This window comes from Cetorhinus maximus, chromosome 19, assembly GCF_964194155.1.
Source record: "Cetorhinus maximus chromosome 19, sCetMax3.hap1.1, whole genome shotgun sequence".
Taxonomy (NCBI): Eukaryota; Metazoa; Chordata; class Chondrichthyes; order Lamniformes; family Cetorhinidae; genus Cetorhinus; species Cetorhinus maximus.
Window position 1 is genome coordinate 21,038,739 of NC_135897.1, and position 15,706 is coordinate 21,054,444.

At 44.2% G+C, this 15,706-nt stretch overlaps 1 protein-coding gene across 3 annotated transcripts in view; it reads left to right on the plus strand.

Annotated features, from left to right (window-relative positions):
• The first annotated feature begins 1,870 nt into the window (after positions 1-1,870).
• iws1 (interacts with SUPT6H, CTD assembly factor 1) overlaps positions 1,871-15,706 on the plus strand; it is a 46,484-nt gene continuing 32,648 nt past the window's right edge. For 2 of the 3 annotated variants that reach the window (XM_078563572.1, XM_078563574.1), the window contains exons 1-5: positions 1,871-2,027; positions 8,273-8,388; positions 10,157-10,520; positions 14,011-14,070; positions 14,557-15,184. In XM_078563572.1, the coding sequence (XP_078419698.1) occupies positions 1,991-2,027; positions 8,273-8,388; positions 10,157-10,520; positions 14,011-14,070; positions 14,557-15,184 (1,205 nt within the window). In that variant the 5' untranslated portion in view covers positions 1,871-1,990. The remainder of the gene's footprint in view (positions 2,028-8,272; positions 8,389-10,156; positions 10,521-14,010; positions 14,071-14,556; positions 15,185-15,706) is intronic. The other variant, XM_078563573.1, reaches the window with a different exon arrangement.

Below are 15,706 nucleotides of genomic sequence, written 5' to 3' on the forward strand. Positions count from 1 at the left end.
GAAATGAGTTCCGTGGGGCAGGAACAGGCTGACACGATCGGTCTGCCAGGACAGTTCTGTTTGTGGATTTTGGGTAAGAGGTAGAAGCAGGCCGTCCGAGGTTGGGCGACTATCAGGTTGGAAGCTGTGGGAGGAAGATCTCCAGAGGAGATGAGGTCAGTGACAGTCCTGGAAACAATGGCTTGATGTTCTGTGGTGGGGTCATGGTCCAGGGAGAGGTAGGAGGAAGTGTCTGCGAGTTGACGCTCAGCCTCCGCGAGGTAGAGGTCAGTGCGCCAGAGAACAGCACCACCCTTGTCAGCGGGTTTGATGACAATGTTGGGGTTGGACCTGAGAGAACGGAGTGCAGTAAGTTCAGAGAGAGACAGATTAGAATGGGTGAGAGGAGCAGAGAAATTGAGACGGCTAATGTCACGCCGACAGTTCTCAATGAAAAGATCAAGAGAAGGTAAGAATCCAGAGGGAGGGGTCCAGGTGTGGAGGGAGAATATTGGAGGTGGGTAAAAGGATCCGTTGAACGGGGAGAGGACTCCTGCCCAAAGAAGTGAGCACGGAGACGAAGACGGCGGAAGAAGAGTTCAGCATCATGCCGAGACATTCCTTTCAAGTGAAGCAGCATTTCACTTGCATTTCCCCTAACTTAGTCTACTGCATTCGTTGCTCTCAATGCAGTCTCCTCTACATTGGAGAGACCAAATGCAAACTGGGCAACCGCTTTGCAGAACACCTGCGGTCTGTCCGCAAGAAAGACCCAAACCTCCCTGTCGCTTGCCATTTTAACACTCCGCCCTGTTCTCTTGCCCACATGTCTGTCCTTGGCTTGCTGCATTGTTCCAGTGAAGCCCAACACAAACTGGAGGAACAGCACCTCATCTTCCGACTAGGCACTTTACAGCCTTCCAGGCTGAATATTGAATTCAACAACTTTAGATCTTAAACTCCCCCTCCCCCCATCCCCAGCCCCACCCCGTTTCTTCCCCCTCCCCTTTTTTTTCAATAATTTATATAGATTCTTCTTTTCCCACCTATTTCCATTATTTTTAAATCTAAAACTAAAACTTTGTTAGTCTTTCCACCCCACCCCCACTAGAGCTGTACCTTGAGTATCCTGCCATCCATTCTTAATTAGCACTTTTCTTAGATAACACCTCTTTGATCCTTTTGTCTGTGACATCTTTTGATTATCTGCTTCTATCACTGCTTGCTTGCCCCTACAACTACCCCACCCTGAACTTCTCTCCCCCCGCCCCCAGCCTTAAACCAGCTTATATTTCACCTCTCTCCTAACTATACTTCAGTTCTGCCGAAGGATCATGAGGACTCGAAACGTCAACTGTTTTCTTCTCCACCGATGCTGCCAGACCTGCTGAGTTTTTCCAGGTAATTCTGTTTTTGTTTTGGATTTCCAGCATCTGCAGTAGCTTTTAGCTATACTGGGAAGTAGCCTGTGCCGACAGACAAGCAAAGCTCGATTCAAGCTTCCTGTCAAAAGAAACATGAAAGCCCTCAACAACATTCATGACAAATGGAAAACTCCAGCTGACAATCAATGCCAATGGTGACACCAATTGTGGGCAGGAGTTCACCACCACCAAAATGACATGTAGTTTCAGAAACTCCGAAGCAAACAACTGCCGCAAAAACAAGGCGGAGATTATCCCGCACCACAGGCAATGGACGGCTTGAAGTATGGCAAATTTGGCCTTTCCAGAATCGACTTGTTCAGCCAAAGATCTCACGTGAGCTCACCAAACTTCTAAAGCCGCATCCCCATCAGGGTCAGCTCTGAACCTGACGATCCTGCGCATGCGCCTGGTCTGAACCGCTGACTGTACAGATCACGTGCTCCGTAACCTCTGACCCGCGGGCATGCGCAGTGCTGCCGGGGCTGCAGGCCGCAGCGCCACTTGTGTTTGGTGACGAGAGGCCGGGCGGAAGGTGTGCGGTGTTGGGGGCTGAGCCGGAGCGGGCTGTCGTTTGCCCCGCGGCCATGGATTTGGAGGACGAGTACTACCCGGATGGGGAAGGTAAGAGCCAGGAGGGCCCGGGCTGGGTGTGTGTCCGCGGGGCCTTGATCCCGGTCCTGGGCCGCTGGTGAAAGCGGAGCCCCTTGTTGACAGGCGGCCAGTGAGGGCAGGGCCCTGACCCTGATCCCGGGCCTGGGCCGTTAGTACCCGTGTTTTGTATCAGTCTGCTGATTTATGTCGGCCCAATGGAGCCCATGCGGTTCCCAAACTTCAACAACATCCTATATTTATATAGCGTCCTTTATATAATAGGACGCTTTACATAGAGCATTCACATAGAGCATTATCAAAGGAACACTGACAGACACCAAGACGTATAAGATATTAGGACAGATGGCTAAAAGCTTGGTCAGAGAGATGGGATAAGATGAGTCTTAAAGGAGGAGAGAGAGGTTCAGGGAGGGAATTCCGGAGCTTTATGCCTGGGGAGCTGAAGACACGACCGCCAGTCGAGGAATCAACAGTAGAAGAGGCCAGCATCAGAGGAACGTCTAGTTCTTGGAGAATTGCAGGGCCGGAGGAGACCCAGAGTTGTGGTTAAGTTGGAAGAAGCCGAGAATGGTATGCTCACCGCCCCCAGATCCTATACTCAGGCGGAATGCTGGCATTCAACCAACTAAAACCCACAAAGCCTCCCAGCACACAGTCAGTGAGTGCTAAGGTGTCAGCACTCTTGCTTCTGAGTCGGAAGTTCGTGGGTTCAAGCCCTACTCCAGAGACTTGAGCATGCAATCAAGACTGGCCTATCAGTACAGTACTGAGGGAATGATGCACTGTCAAAGGTGACATCTTTTGGATGAGTTGTTAAACCCAAGGCCCTGTCTGCCTTCTCAGCTGGAGGGTAACAACAATAGTAAAATAATGTGGATACTGGAAATCTGAAATAAGATACTGGAAGCACTCAGCAGGTCAGGCAGCATCCACAGAGAGAAACAAATTAATATTTCAGATCAAAGATCTTTTGTCAAAACTGGAAGATGTTGGAAATTTGCATTTTTTGTGCAGTTGCAGAGCAAAGGAAAGATCTGTGATAGGTTGGAGGGCAGGAGTGATCAAATGCCAAAAGGGATGGTGGTACAAGGCAAAAATGGCTAATAATGGAACAAGTATGGAGATAAAAGATGAGTTGTCCTGAGTTGTAGTTGGTTGCAGAAGAACAAAAAATATGAGCTGAAGTGGTGGTGAAAGGAAAAGCATAGCAAATCTGGCAAAGCGGGTAAGTTGCTGTGGCAGTAGAATGGCAGTTAGACCTCGGGCATGCACAACACCCTGCTGGCTATAGGGAGTCCATGTCCCAAGCACTAGCCAAACACCTCCGTCACTCCTAATGGCACTGGTTCAGCCATCCTCCATTATCAACTTCTGTCTGAGAAAAAATGAAAGCAGTGGTTGAGATTTAATGAGTTTAATTTAAGATTTACATGAAACTCATTACAACTTCAGGGTACCTGGTAGAAAGATGGGTTGCTGACCTTCACGTTTTCATCGAGCTTATTGGGAACAATGTTGGCTAAGGACATGGGAGTCAGGGTGGGATGGAGATTTCAAGTGGGAAGCATCCAAGCCTCGGTGTAATACTTGTGGACTGAACTGAGGTGTTCAGCAAAAGAATCACTCAATCTGCAAGTAGTCTCAGTGTAATGGAAGCTGCATCATAAACATCAAACACAATATACACTAAGTTAGAAGATGTACAAGTCCCAGGACTTGTTTAGAGCACTGGAGGGTGGGAAGGGAGGAGATGAAACCAAGGGGTTGCATCTCTTGTTTCGTAAGTAATGGTGCCAGAGGCAGGGGAGAAGATGTTGGAGATGATAAATGTGTGGGTGATGGTGTTCGGGAAGGAATGGTCAGCAACAACAACTTGCTGGTAAAAGATTCTGTGATATTATTCGAGGATGAGCTGGTGAATTTTCTCCTCCAATATTTATCTCTTGACCAATATTCATGCTGTTTGTGGGAGCTTGCTGTGTGTAAATCACCCGCGACTACCATACAGCAGTGTGTACACTTCATAAGCACTTCATTGTCTGTGGCATCTTGAGATGTACTGAGGTTGTGAAAGGCAGTTATATAAATGCATGTATTTTTTTCTAAGCTTCCTGTTGCTTCTCCTTGCAGACTGTCCCATCTATTTGGCCAAATGCCTTGCAGGTTTAAGTGGAAAGAATTCCCCCTCCAGTGATAAGTCTGCCCTTCTGATTCTATTACTGAACCAGGCTGGTTGTTGGTTAACAGTAGTGCTCTGGAGTCCTGCAGACTTATTCAGTTTAAGGTTACTTAGCCTGCCACACACTTTATTCTGCTCCCCCATCACTAGATCATGTAATTTTAGAGACATCTCAGCTCCAAAGTCCCCTTCCATTAATGAGCAGGGATACCAATATGTCAGTAATCAACTGACAAGTACATATGAGCCATCACTGACCCTGTGCTGGTAGCATGGACCATCCAGTAATGTGTTCCAGTCAGGCAAGTGTTTGAGTTATGGTGGCTGCTCACAGATGAAAGTTGTCATGATTGGGTTCAGGTAGCTTACAGGTCAAGTGTAGATTAAAATCACTTTCACTAAGGTATGAAAATCGACTAAAAGATTTATAAAAGAAAATTCAAACTGGTAATTTTGTGTAATATGATCAATGATTTATTAAACTGTCTGGAATGAAATTTGATTCAGCTAACCCAGCATGCTTTTATTTCAAAATCTGATAATGCTTGTAATCCTAGAATAGGCACTTTCAGAGAACTTCAAACAGGAACAGTAGCTCTCGGCTACCCAAGCAACACCAGGCTTATTTATTGATGACAACTGCACAGACATTAATTAATTACAGTTTAGACAACTAGGTTAAATCAGAATAGTTCCCGATTAATGAAATTGATAGGAACCTTTCCCATACAGGCAGTCAGAGTCACCTTTCCAAACACTAATAATCATCCCTTCATTGACTGTATGCAGCAAAGAATTTAAGTGATTGTATTTAATGGTTTCCACAAAATGTTCCCCTTCATGTCAGGTGATTGGACATGTTGGTCAACTGTGCTCAGTCCTGCTCCTCCAATGTTTTGTGCAGGCTAAAAACAGCTAACAATTATATCAGAGCTTTTTCACATGCCAAAGGTGCTTCGTAACCACAGGTCAGACCTGAGTAGAAGTGAGGTCAGAGGAGGAGGCCCAAGGTGTTAATGATCAGACTTTTGAAGGTGGGGGATGTAGAGGTGGAAATTAGACAACTGACTGTCAAGAGTTTAAGTATCCTCAGGTGGACATTGGAGCCTTAACATATCAGATTGTGTGTGTGTGACTGCAAAGATTCTGATACTTCATGATGATCAGTTTGCACGTGCTGTGTGTAAGCATTCTGAAAATTATGGTCTGTATTACAATGAGTTTTGGTATTGTGAGGCTAATTATTTTGTGTAGTTGGTGATCTTGCTGATAATGATCACATTTCTTGCCTGTGAAATGAACAGTAATACAGGCCTCCTCACATTGAGTGGTTGCAACTTATTTGCTTATGTGCAGGTTATGAATAGGTAAAGCATTATTACAGGTGTGCTAGCCTGTAATTCCCCATTTCAGCACTTGGTGCACCACGTTGTTGTGGTGGCGACACCTTCACTTGTACTTCCCCTGTGCCCCTGCTCATGCACACTGTTGTACATTCCTCTAAAATCACCCTTGCATTTTCTTTTGAATATGCTCAATGTTCCTCTTGCTGAGTGCCTCGCATCATTTCTTGAGTCTTCTTCTCATTTGAAGCCAAAGCTGTTTCTTTGACGATCTGTTGCATCTGTTTTGGGAGGATAGTATTGCCTTGTTCAAGACCCATTTTAAGCTGGGGAAGTATATTTGGTGATGTACAGTACGATGTATATATACTTAATTGCAAAGTTCTAGCTCATTGTTCCCAAGTTTATTCTCTACTAAGTTATTCCTGTGTGGAGTTCGGATTATATTTCTTTCCTGCTCAGCATTGCTGTTGATAAAAGGTACCAAATTCCCAGTTCTTGCTGAAGTAGCAATCCTTAAGTGTACACTCTCTAGACAGAGAAGGATGTAGTGGTGGAATTAGATAGGGGTGGATGTAGTAATGCAATGAGGCTGCATGATAAAACCCACGCTGTGTAACAACAGTGGATGAAAAATGTTCACCAAGCAAAAAGACTGAGCAGGGGGCCCCCAGTATCATTTAGTTGGCCCTTTAGAAATAACAAGCCAGACAAGAGAACACACTGCATGTTAAGGCTTGGTTTTTTAAAAAGAGGCATTTAAATGGGGCAGGAACCAGGAAGTCTACATAACGCAGCAGTAGTTTTAGGGATGGGGGTGGGCAGACTACTGAGAATAGGTGGAATTGGGCCATTTACTTAAAAAAAGCAGCGGAGTCAAAGAAAACCAAGAAGTGGCACCAGGGCAGGCAGGTAATCAGATACCTAAGTTAAACCATAGTCTTCATTTGCCTTTTCAGGTGCACATACAGGTCCCCATGGCACTATTTGAAAAGCAGGAAGTTCTCCCATTACCCTCAACCAACTCCACTTAAAAACAAGCAATTGGTTATTTGTCCCATTAGTTACAGTCTGCCAACCTGAAATGACCCATTTATCCCGACTCTCTCCTTGTTCGTTAGCCAATCCTCTGTCTGTGCTACTATATTATCTTTAGTGCCATGAGCTTTTATCTTGTGCAGTAACCTTTTTTGTGGCACCTTATCGAATGCTTTTTTGGAAATCCAAATAAACACTTACTGGTTTCTCTTTATCCACCCTGCTTTTTGCATCCTCAAAGTACTCTAATAAATTTGTCAAAACACAATTTCCCTTTCACAAAACCACGTTGACTCTGCCTGATTGTATTATGATTTTCTAAATGTCTTGCTCGTACCTCCTTTATAATGAATTCCAGCATTTTCTCAATGATGGTATTAGGCTAACTGGCCTATAGTTTCCTGCTTTCTGTCTTCCTCTTTTCCTGAATAGGAGCGTTATATTTGTAGTTTTCCAATCTGCTGGGACCTTTCCAGAATTTTTTAGAAGATTACAATCAATGCATCCACTATCACTGCAGCCACATTTGTAACACCCTAGGATGTAGGCCATTAGGTTCAATGTAGGCCATTAGATTCAGGAGACTTGGGAACCTTTAGTTCCATTAGTTTGTCTCATACTTTTTCTTGAGTGACCGTGATTGCTTTAAGTTCTGCCCTCCCTTTTGTCCCTTGACCCTCTGCTATTATTGGGATTTTACTTGTGTCTTCTACCATAAAGACAATTAAAAAATACTTGTTCAAGTTCTGACATTTCCTTGTTCCCCATTATTAATATCCCATTCTCATCCCTTACGAGATCAGCGTTTACTTTAACTGCTCTCTTTTTATGTACTTGTGATATATAGTGCAAGCATCGAGGCTCCTCCAGTGCTAACTCCTTGATCCCCATTCCTCCCTCACTCATAGTCACGCCTCCTGCCCCTGATTACGGGTGTGGGGGGAAAGGACATACACAGGGATGGTGATAAGAGTGTCTGGATTATTGCCAAAAGGTAAGATTCTGTGATTGTATCAGGCTGTTGCTTGACTAGTCTGTAGGACAGCTCTCCTAGTCTCCCAGAAAGTCCTCAGATGTTAGTGAGGAGGACTCTACAGGGTTGACTGTTCTGGTTGTGCCTTTGTTGTGTCAGGTGCCAAAGCCGATGCCAGGTAGTCTGTACGATTTTATTCTTCGACTTTTTCAGAGCGGTTTGATACAATTAAGTGACATGCTGGGCCATTCCAGGGGGCAATTAAGAGTCGACCACAGAGTCATATGTATGCCAGCCTGGGAAAGGACCCAGATTTCCTTCCTTAAAGGGCATTAGTGAACCAGATGGGTTTTTTACATCAAACTGATAGTGTCATGGTGGTTGTTACTGATTCTAGCTTTCTATTGTAGACTTATTTAATTAATTGAATTTAAATTCTCTTGTTGCATTGATGGGATTTAAATTCTTATCTCTGGATACTAGTGACGTAACATTACCGTACCTAATGTTTTGACAATGTTCTAATTCACCCTACCTAAGTTTAGTAGAATATAGGAAAAGAAAGAACAAATTTCCACCTTAAGCCATCCTAAAATGCTTCATAGCCAACAAAGTACTTTTGACTGTGCTGGTTATGTGTACTAAGGTATCAGGAGGGCTGTGATAGTGACATGCACAGGCACTGGTGCTGTGACAGTGACTGTTGCTTTACTTCAAATAGATGATGGTGGAGCAACGCCAGTACAAGATGAACATAATTCAGACTCGGATGATCAGGAAGACTCGACTGAACACCGTGCTGCATCTGAAGGCAGCAGTGTGGGACATCACTCTGAGGTAAGAGTTTAATTTGTCATTCTGGTCACTTCCCTGTGGTAATGTCCACATAGTCAGTTGCTCAAGGCCAGTGAATGCAGACACAAACTTATCTGGAACATAACTGGTTTGCCTTACCTCACCAAATCTGGCTGGACCACATCAAGTGTTCTTAGATCTCGCTGTCCTCTAGCCAAAGCGAACCACTATTCTTGGATCATCCTGGAGCACAATAATAACCTGTGGCTTCATTTCTCTACACACCTTCAATAACAATAATGACACGCTCATGAACTGTCCTCAACATCCTATTCAATCCTGAGTTGAGCTTCTGACCCATTTCCTGTCTGTCCCACAAAGACCACCTGTTATGGCACAGCGGATGGTAAATGCTGAGCTGCTCAAATCCCAGAGGGAAACTTGAAACAGCTGCCACAACTGTTTTGCAATTTGTAGTTTAATTTCGAGACACGTGCCTTGAATTCAGCAGTTATAAGTCCGCCAAGTCTTAGAGGGTTTTTTTACAAAACTAAATTAAACATTTATTAATAGAAGAAAAGATTTTAAGCACATACATAGGTCTACAAATCACTACTATGATAACTCCTAGCTCCCCTAATTAATCTGACTCCCAGTTACACCTCGTTAAGGCAACAGTAAAAACAAATAAATTTCAACAGACCTAGGCAAAGCGCACAATACCCTGGACAGTGACGTTCACAGTGAGTTTTCTTCGCTTCGGTTCCTGTAGACAGCAACTTGAGGCATATAGGCTGGAGGCTTTTCACACTTGTTCACTCTTACAATGCCTTCTCCTTACGCACAATCTCAGCTCGTTTATACATTCTCCATTTTTTAATGTAAATCCCATTGTTCCAATATGTCTTTGCAACTTTACTTTTTCCCTAATATAAATCTTTCATAGTACTCATATTATCAGTAATCTTTGGGGAAAATAAACACACTGTTTGGTAAAGCCTCTTATGGCTAGGTGTAACACCTTACCATCTCTTTGAAATTCACTACTTTGGTTTATCTAAAAATGCTCTATCCATTTTTGTCTAATTCTATCTCTGTGAAGTGTTCGGGGTATTTTGTTCTCTAAAAGGCACCATTTCACTGCAAGTTGTCGTACACCTAGAAGCTGGAACACATCTGCTCAGTTCTTGAAGCTGCAATTTTTAACTTCAGCTAGGATTGAATCCTGCAATTTATGGGAGTAAAAATGAACCAATGCAGCTGCGAACATGAGAAGGAATGTTAATACTGGGAGAGAAACCCTCTGGATAAAGATACCACATGGTTTGATATTGAGGCATATAGATCATGCTCAGTCCTCTTATCCTACCACCCCTGTCCTCACCTTAAATTTAAGATGCTCATCCTCAAGTTCTTCTTCATCTCACTGCAGCTAGCTCCATAACCTCCTCCAGCCTTTTAGCCCTTCCTTCTCACCATCCCTGGCCTTTAATGCATTCCTCATCCACCCTTTTATCTTTCTGTCGATGATAGAATTCTAGTCACAACAGTCCTACTTCTGGAATTGCATCTCTAAACAGCTCTACTTCTCCACTACTTGCTGTACCTTTAAAAACCTTTCCGTGCCCTATATTTTCAATAAGCCTTTCAAGTAATACTTTTTAATTCTCCCTAGCTGACTTGGTATCCTCCCTTTTATTTAGCGTCTTATTTTTTCCAGCTCCATATCGTTCCATTGTTAAAGACACTTCATAAATGAAAGTATTTTTAAAAGCCCAGTCTTTGGATGTTTTCATTGCTTCTGTTTCAGGATGAAAGCCACAAAGAAGATCAGAGTGATGCAGAAGGCATTGATGGCCCCGGCCGCCCACAGAGCAGGGAGGACAATCACATTAGCAGTGATTCCGAGAGTGAGGAACCCAAGAAGGCTCGTAGTGTTGAGCAATCAGAGGATGAAGCAGGCAGTGAGAAGGAGAACCACTCCATAAATGAAGACAGCAGCGGAGAGCAGGAAGGGAGTCGTGATCGAATGAATGACACAGATAGTGAAAAAGATGTGAGAATATCACTGGAACATAATGAGAGCCGAGGGGCCAGTGATGACGACGGTCCCGTGCCTCACATAGCATCCAACAGTGATGGTGAGCAGGATGAGGAAGAGGGGGAGGAAACAGGTGTGTACTGGTTAAAGGAAATCTGCCATCATTCAGTAGTTCCTAAAAGTACACAGGATTAGAAAAGACCTCTGTATTCTATCTGTTCTGGTTCATGTGTCTAATGCATATCATGTTCCACAGTAACTCTCATGCCTTCTCTATCAAATTTTCCTCCAAGCATTAATCCAACTCTCTCTTGATACAGTCAGCCCCTTTCCATATGCCCATTCCATACATCCAGCATTAAAATAGTAAAAAAGTAAAATACTCTGGATGCTGGAAATACTCAGGCCAAGCAACATCTATGGAGAGATTAAGTTTGTTATGGACAAAGAAATCGACAAGTTGCAAAAAAATGTTTTGGATTGGGGAGAGTGGATTTTAGTAAAATAAGGCAGGATCTGGCCAAGGTAGACTGGGAACAGTTACTTGTGGGGAAATCTACAGAGGAGCAGTGGGAGGTGTTCAAAAAGGAAATGGGGAGGGCACAGGCTCAACATGTTCCCTCTAGGGTAATAGGAAGGATTAACAAGCCCAGAGAACCATGGATGACCAGAGATATTCTGGTTACGATGAGAAGGAAAAGAGGCTTTTAGCGGGTACAAGGGAAGCAAATCAGGAGAGGCATTAGTGGAGCACAGAAAGTGCAGGGTGGAGATTAAGAAAGTAATTAGGAGAGCAAAGAGGGGATATGAGAAAACTCTGGCTGGGAGAAGTAGGGAAAATCCCAAGATATTCTCTTAAGTATATCAATGGGAAGAGGATAACCAGGGAAAGAGTAGGGACCAAGGGGGCAATCTATGGGTGGAGCCAGAGGACATCGCTAGAGTGTAGAATGAATACTTCACGTCCGTCTTCACCCAAGAGAATGAGGATGAAGGTATCGAACTCAGGGAGAGAGACTGCGAGGTTCTTAAGCAAATTGATATAGGGAGTGAAATGGTATTGGAGGTGTTGGCAGGCTTAAAAGTGGTCAAATCTCCAGGTCCAGATGATTTGTGTCCCAGACTGCTGAGGGAGGTAAGGGAGGAGATTGCAGGGGCTCTGACCCAAATTTTTAATTCCTCTCTGGCTGTGGGGGAGGTGCCAGAGGACTGGAGAACAGCTAATGTGGTTCCGCTATTTCAGAAGGGTTGTAGAGATAAGCCAGGGAATTACAGGCCAGTGAGTCTCACGTCAGTGATAGGGAAACTATTGGAGAAAGTTCTGAAGGAGAGCATCTATCTGCACTTGGAGAGGCAAGGTTTGATCAGGGATAGCCAGCATGGCTTTGTCAGAGGGAGGTCATGCCTAACAAATTTGATTGAATTTTTTGAGGAGGTGACCAGGTGTGTAGATGATGGTAGTGCAGTTGATGTAGTTTATATGGATTTCAGCAAAGCCTTTGACAAGGTCCCACATGGGAGACTTATAAAGAAGGCAAATGCACATGGGATACAGTGTAATTTGATAAGGTGGATTCAAAATTGGCTTAGGAGGCAGAGGGTGATGACAGAAGGATGCTGTAGTGACTGGAAGCCAGTGTCCAGTGGCATACCACAGGGATCTGTGCTGGGTCCCCTATTATTGGTCATTTATATAAACGACATAGATGACTATGTGGGGGGTAGGATTAAGTTTGCGGATGACACAAAGATTGGCTGGGTGGTTAACAATGAGGTTGAGTGTCTTGGGCTACAGGAAGATATAGATGGGATGGTCAAATGGGCAGATAAGTGGCAGATGGAATTTAACCCTGAATAGTGTGAGTAAGGAGTAATTTGACAAGGAAGTATTCAATAAACGGCATGACACTAGGAAGTTCTGAGGAACAAAGGGACCTTGGTGTGTCCATAGATCTCTGAAGGCAGAGGGGCAAGTTAGTGGGGTGGTGAAAAAGGCATATGGGACACTTGCCTTTATCAGGCATAGATTACAAAAGTAGGGAGGTCATGTTGGAGTTGTATAGAACCTTAGTGAGGCCACAGCTGGAGTACTGTGTGCAGTTCTGGTCATCACATTATAGGAAGGATGTGATTGCACTGGAGGGGGTGCAGACGAGATTCACCAGGATGTTGCCTGGGATTAAATATTTAAGTTATGAAGAGAGGTTGGATAGACTTGGGTTGTTTTCGTTGGAGCAGAGAAGACTGAGGGGTGACCTGATCGAGGTGTACAAGATTATGAGGGGCATTGACAGGGTGGATAGGGAGCAGCTGTTCCCCTTAGTTAAAGGGTCAGTCACAAGGGGGCATAAGTTCAAGGTGAGGGGCAGGAGTTTTACGGGGGCTGTGAGGAAAAACTTTTTTACCCAGAGGGTGGTGACGGTCTGGAATGCACTGCCTGGGAGGGTGGTGGAGGCGGGTTGCCTCACATCCTTTAAAAAGTACCTGGATGAGCACTTGGCACATCATAACATTCAAGGCTATGGGCCAAGTGCTGGTAAATGGGATTAGGTAGGTAGGTCAGGTGTTTCTCACGTGTCAGTGCAGACTCGATGGCAGAAGGGCCTCTTCTGCACTGTGATTCTGAGAGAAATGGGGTTAGCTTCTCAGTTTGATGACCTTTGGCCCTGTTCAATAACAAAGATCTAAGGAACCTGATTCACCTCCCTGCCCCCCACCCCACCCTACCTCACTTAAAAATATTAGTGTAGTTGTGAATTCGGCGATCAGAATGACACCTCCTGATGGTATAACCAACAGTTGGTGAAAAAGCCCTTCTGGGGACTCGCACCAGAAATGGTTTTACTTTAAACTAGGCTGATTTGCCAGGCTCACGTTAAAGCTTACACCCCTATCGAGGTTAACCATCGGCAGATTTTAGATGCACTTAACTATCGAATACATTTACATTATAGGGGAGCCATTCATGAGTAGTTGGTGAGCCCACAGTGGTTTTATGTCAGTGATGAACGCTGAGGGAAGTAAATATTTAAGATTTGAATGGGACAGTGCTCTTAGTAAGCATTTGACAATACTATAACCAGTGATAGAACCAAAGATCTGTTAGCTTACAGGCTCCACAGCCACTTTCTGCTCTCCAGAACTTCACCCAAAGAGTTAAGTCTCACATGAACCTAAATGTGTGTTGACAACCATCCTTTCAGGAGTTGATCCTGTCATTGTCTGACGTGCAATTTCCAGCCGACATTGTAGAATGGAGCTGGGGACTGAGAAACCTTGCTGAGTTCTTTTTCTGCCTCTGATACTTTGATTGCAGTGTCCAAATGCCTCCATTTTTAAGATTGGCTAACTAAGCAAAAAAGTACCAATGAAAACTTGCTGTGTCTGGGGACAGGTGCTGCTCAAGTGGTACCTTTAACTGCACAGCCATCATTGAAACCTCAACTAAAATAATTTATACAAGAATAAGGAAAGGATATTGACAAAGGGACTATGTCGTTTGCTCGCCTAGAGAACTGGCATAGACACGATGGGCTGAATAGCCTCTTGTTTGCTGTCAGATTCCATGATTGTTATTTGGTTTCTTTTTGTGAAATTCTAAACACATGGGTGCTCTATTTCAGTGAAGAGGAAGAAGCCAGTCCTGTCTGATAGTGAGGATGACAAAGAAGAACTGAATAAATGTGAGTATTCAGCAGTGAATCAGGGCAGCTTCAATGGGTTTTCAATGCAGAAAAGTTAATCCTGCCCCCAACATCACAGAAAACATTTCCTTTCATATGGAGTTCTCTGCTTGTGAGCACATTGTGTACAGAAGTCAGACAGTTTCTGCCCTGGTTTCAGACATGCTCTAGCTTCAGCTTGTGTTCGTTGCCCTGGTCAGACATGCAATTTTTTTAGCTGAGAAGTTATCTTCCCTGAAGGTATTACTACTTAGCTGCATTTTTTAAAAACTGCATCGGAAGGTGTGATTTGGAGTCATCCCTCAGTGTAGTGATTACTACATCTAAAGATGAGTAATCTGCCCTTTCATTCTTGTAGTGTTGTATTTTTAAGATGGGAGACAGTTATGTGGTTGTGTCATTCCCTGACCCGGTTTTATAAAAGAAATGAACTTGATTCAATTCACAGGATTGGTCTAACTGAGATGTTCCCTTTCTTTCGCGCAGCTGCAAAGAAAAGTCGTTTGATGTCGGACAGTGAGGACTCAGACAGTGACTTTTCCCCCACTAAGAAGAAGCCCAGTGCCTCAGGTGGGGAGGAATCAGACAGTGACGCCAGTGTTTCAAAGAGAAAGCAAGATGCCTCAGCTGGCGAGGATTCCGATAGTGACGCTGACGTTGCTACGGCAAAGCGCGTTGTTTCGGACGATGACGATTCTGACGACGCTGCCGACATTTCAAAAGCCAAGCGCGTGGTCTCGGACATCGATGACTCGGACAGCGACTCCAACGCCAATGTGAAAAAGCAGGTTGTTTCTGATGCCGAGGATTCTGATAGCAACGCAGGTATTAGGAAAAAGCAGGCCTTCTCCAATGATGATGATTCAGAGAGCGACACCGCTCCTAAGAAAAAACGTGTCGTATCAGAGGAAGAGGACTCCAACTCGGACAGTGATGCCCCTGCTAAGAAAAAACGCGTCCTTTCTGCCGGTGAGGATTCTGACAGCGATGCAGAACCAGAAAAACAAGAGTCTAACGGTGTCTTATCTGACAGTGACGAGGATGAGGAGAATAAGGAACCCTCTCAAAAAGCTGAATCTGGCCTGTTCGGTAGCGACACTGACTCTGAGGATGAGTAAGTGAAAGTGCTTTTAAAGACAATGATGCTTAGTATTGTAGACTCGTGGCAGCATTTCCCTGCTGATCTATCCCAAATTGTTTCATAGTAATCTCAGTAAAATCTAATGGGCATGTGGAAACATCATAGTTTGTCCAGTTAAACTGTGAAGAACTCCCAGCAGTACAATACTGTCTTCAGCCCTTCCAAACTATATGATACTAGGCTTAAGTATTGATAAGTAGCATTGGGTTACATACAGGCCGATCCCTATATGCCACCTGGATATGGTAACAGTGCTGTCACTGTATAACCCTGGGCTTACATCTTGGTTGGTATCGGCCTATTAACGGGACGGGAGAGATTTAGAAACATGGAAAATTTACAGCATACAAGGAGGCCATTTGACTCATCATGTCTTTGCCAGCCAAAAAGAGAACTGTCCAGCCTAATCCCACTTTCAAGCTCTTGATGGATAGTCCTGTAAGTGACAGAACTTGAACTGTATATCCAAGTATCCTTTTGTAAATGTGATGAGGG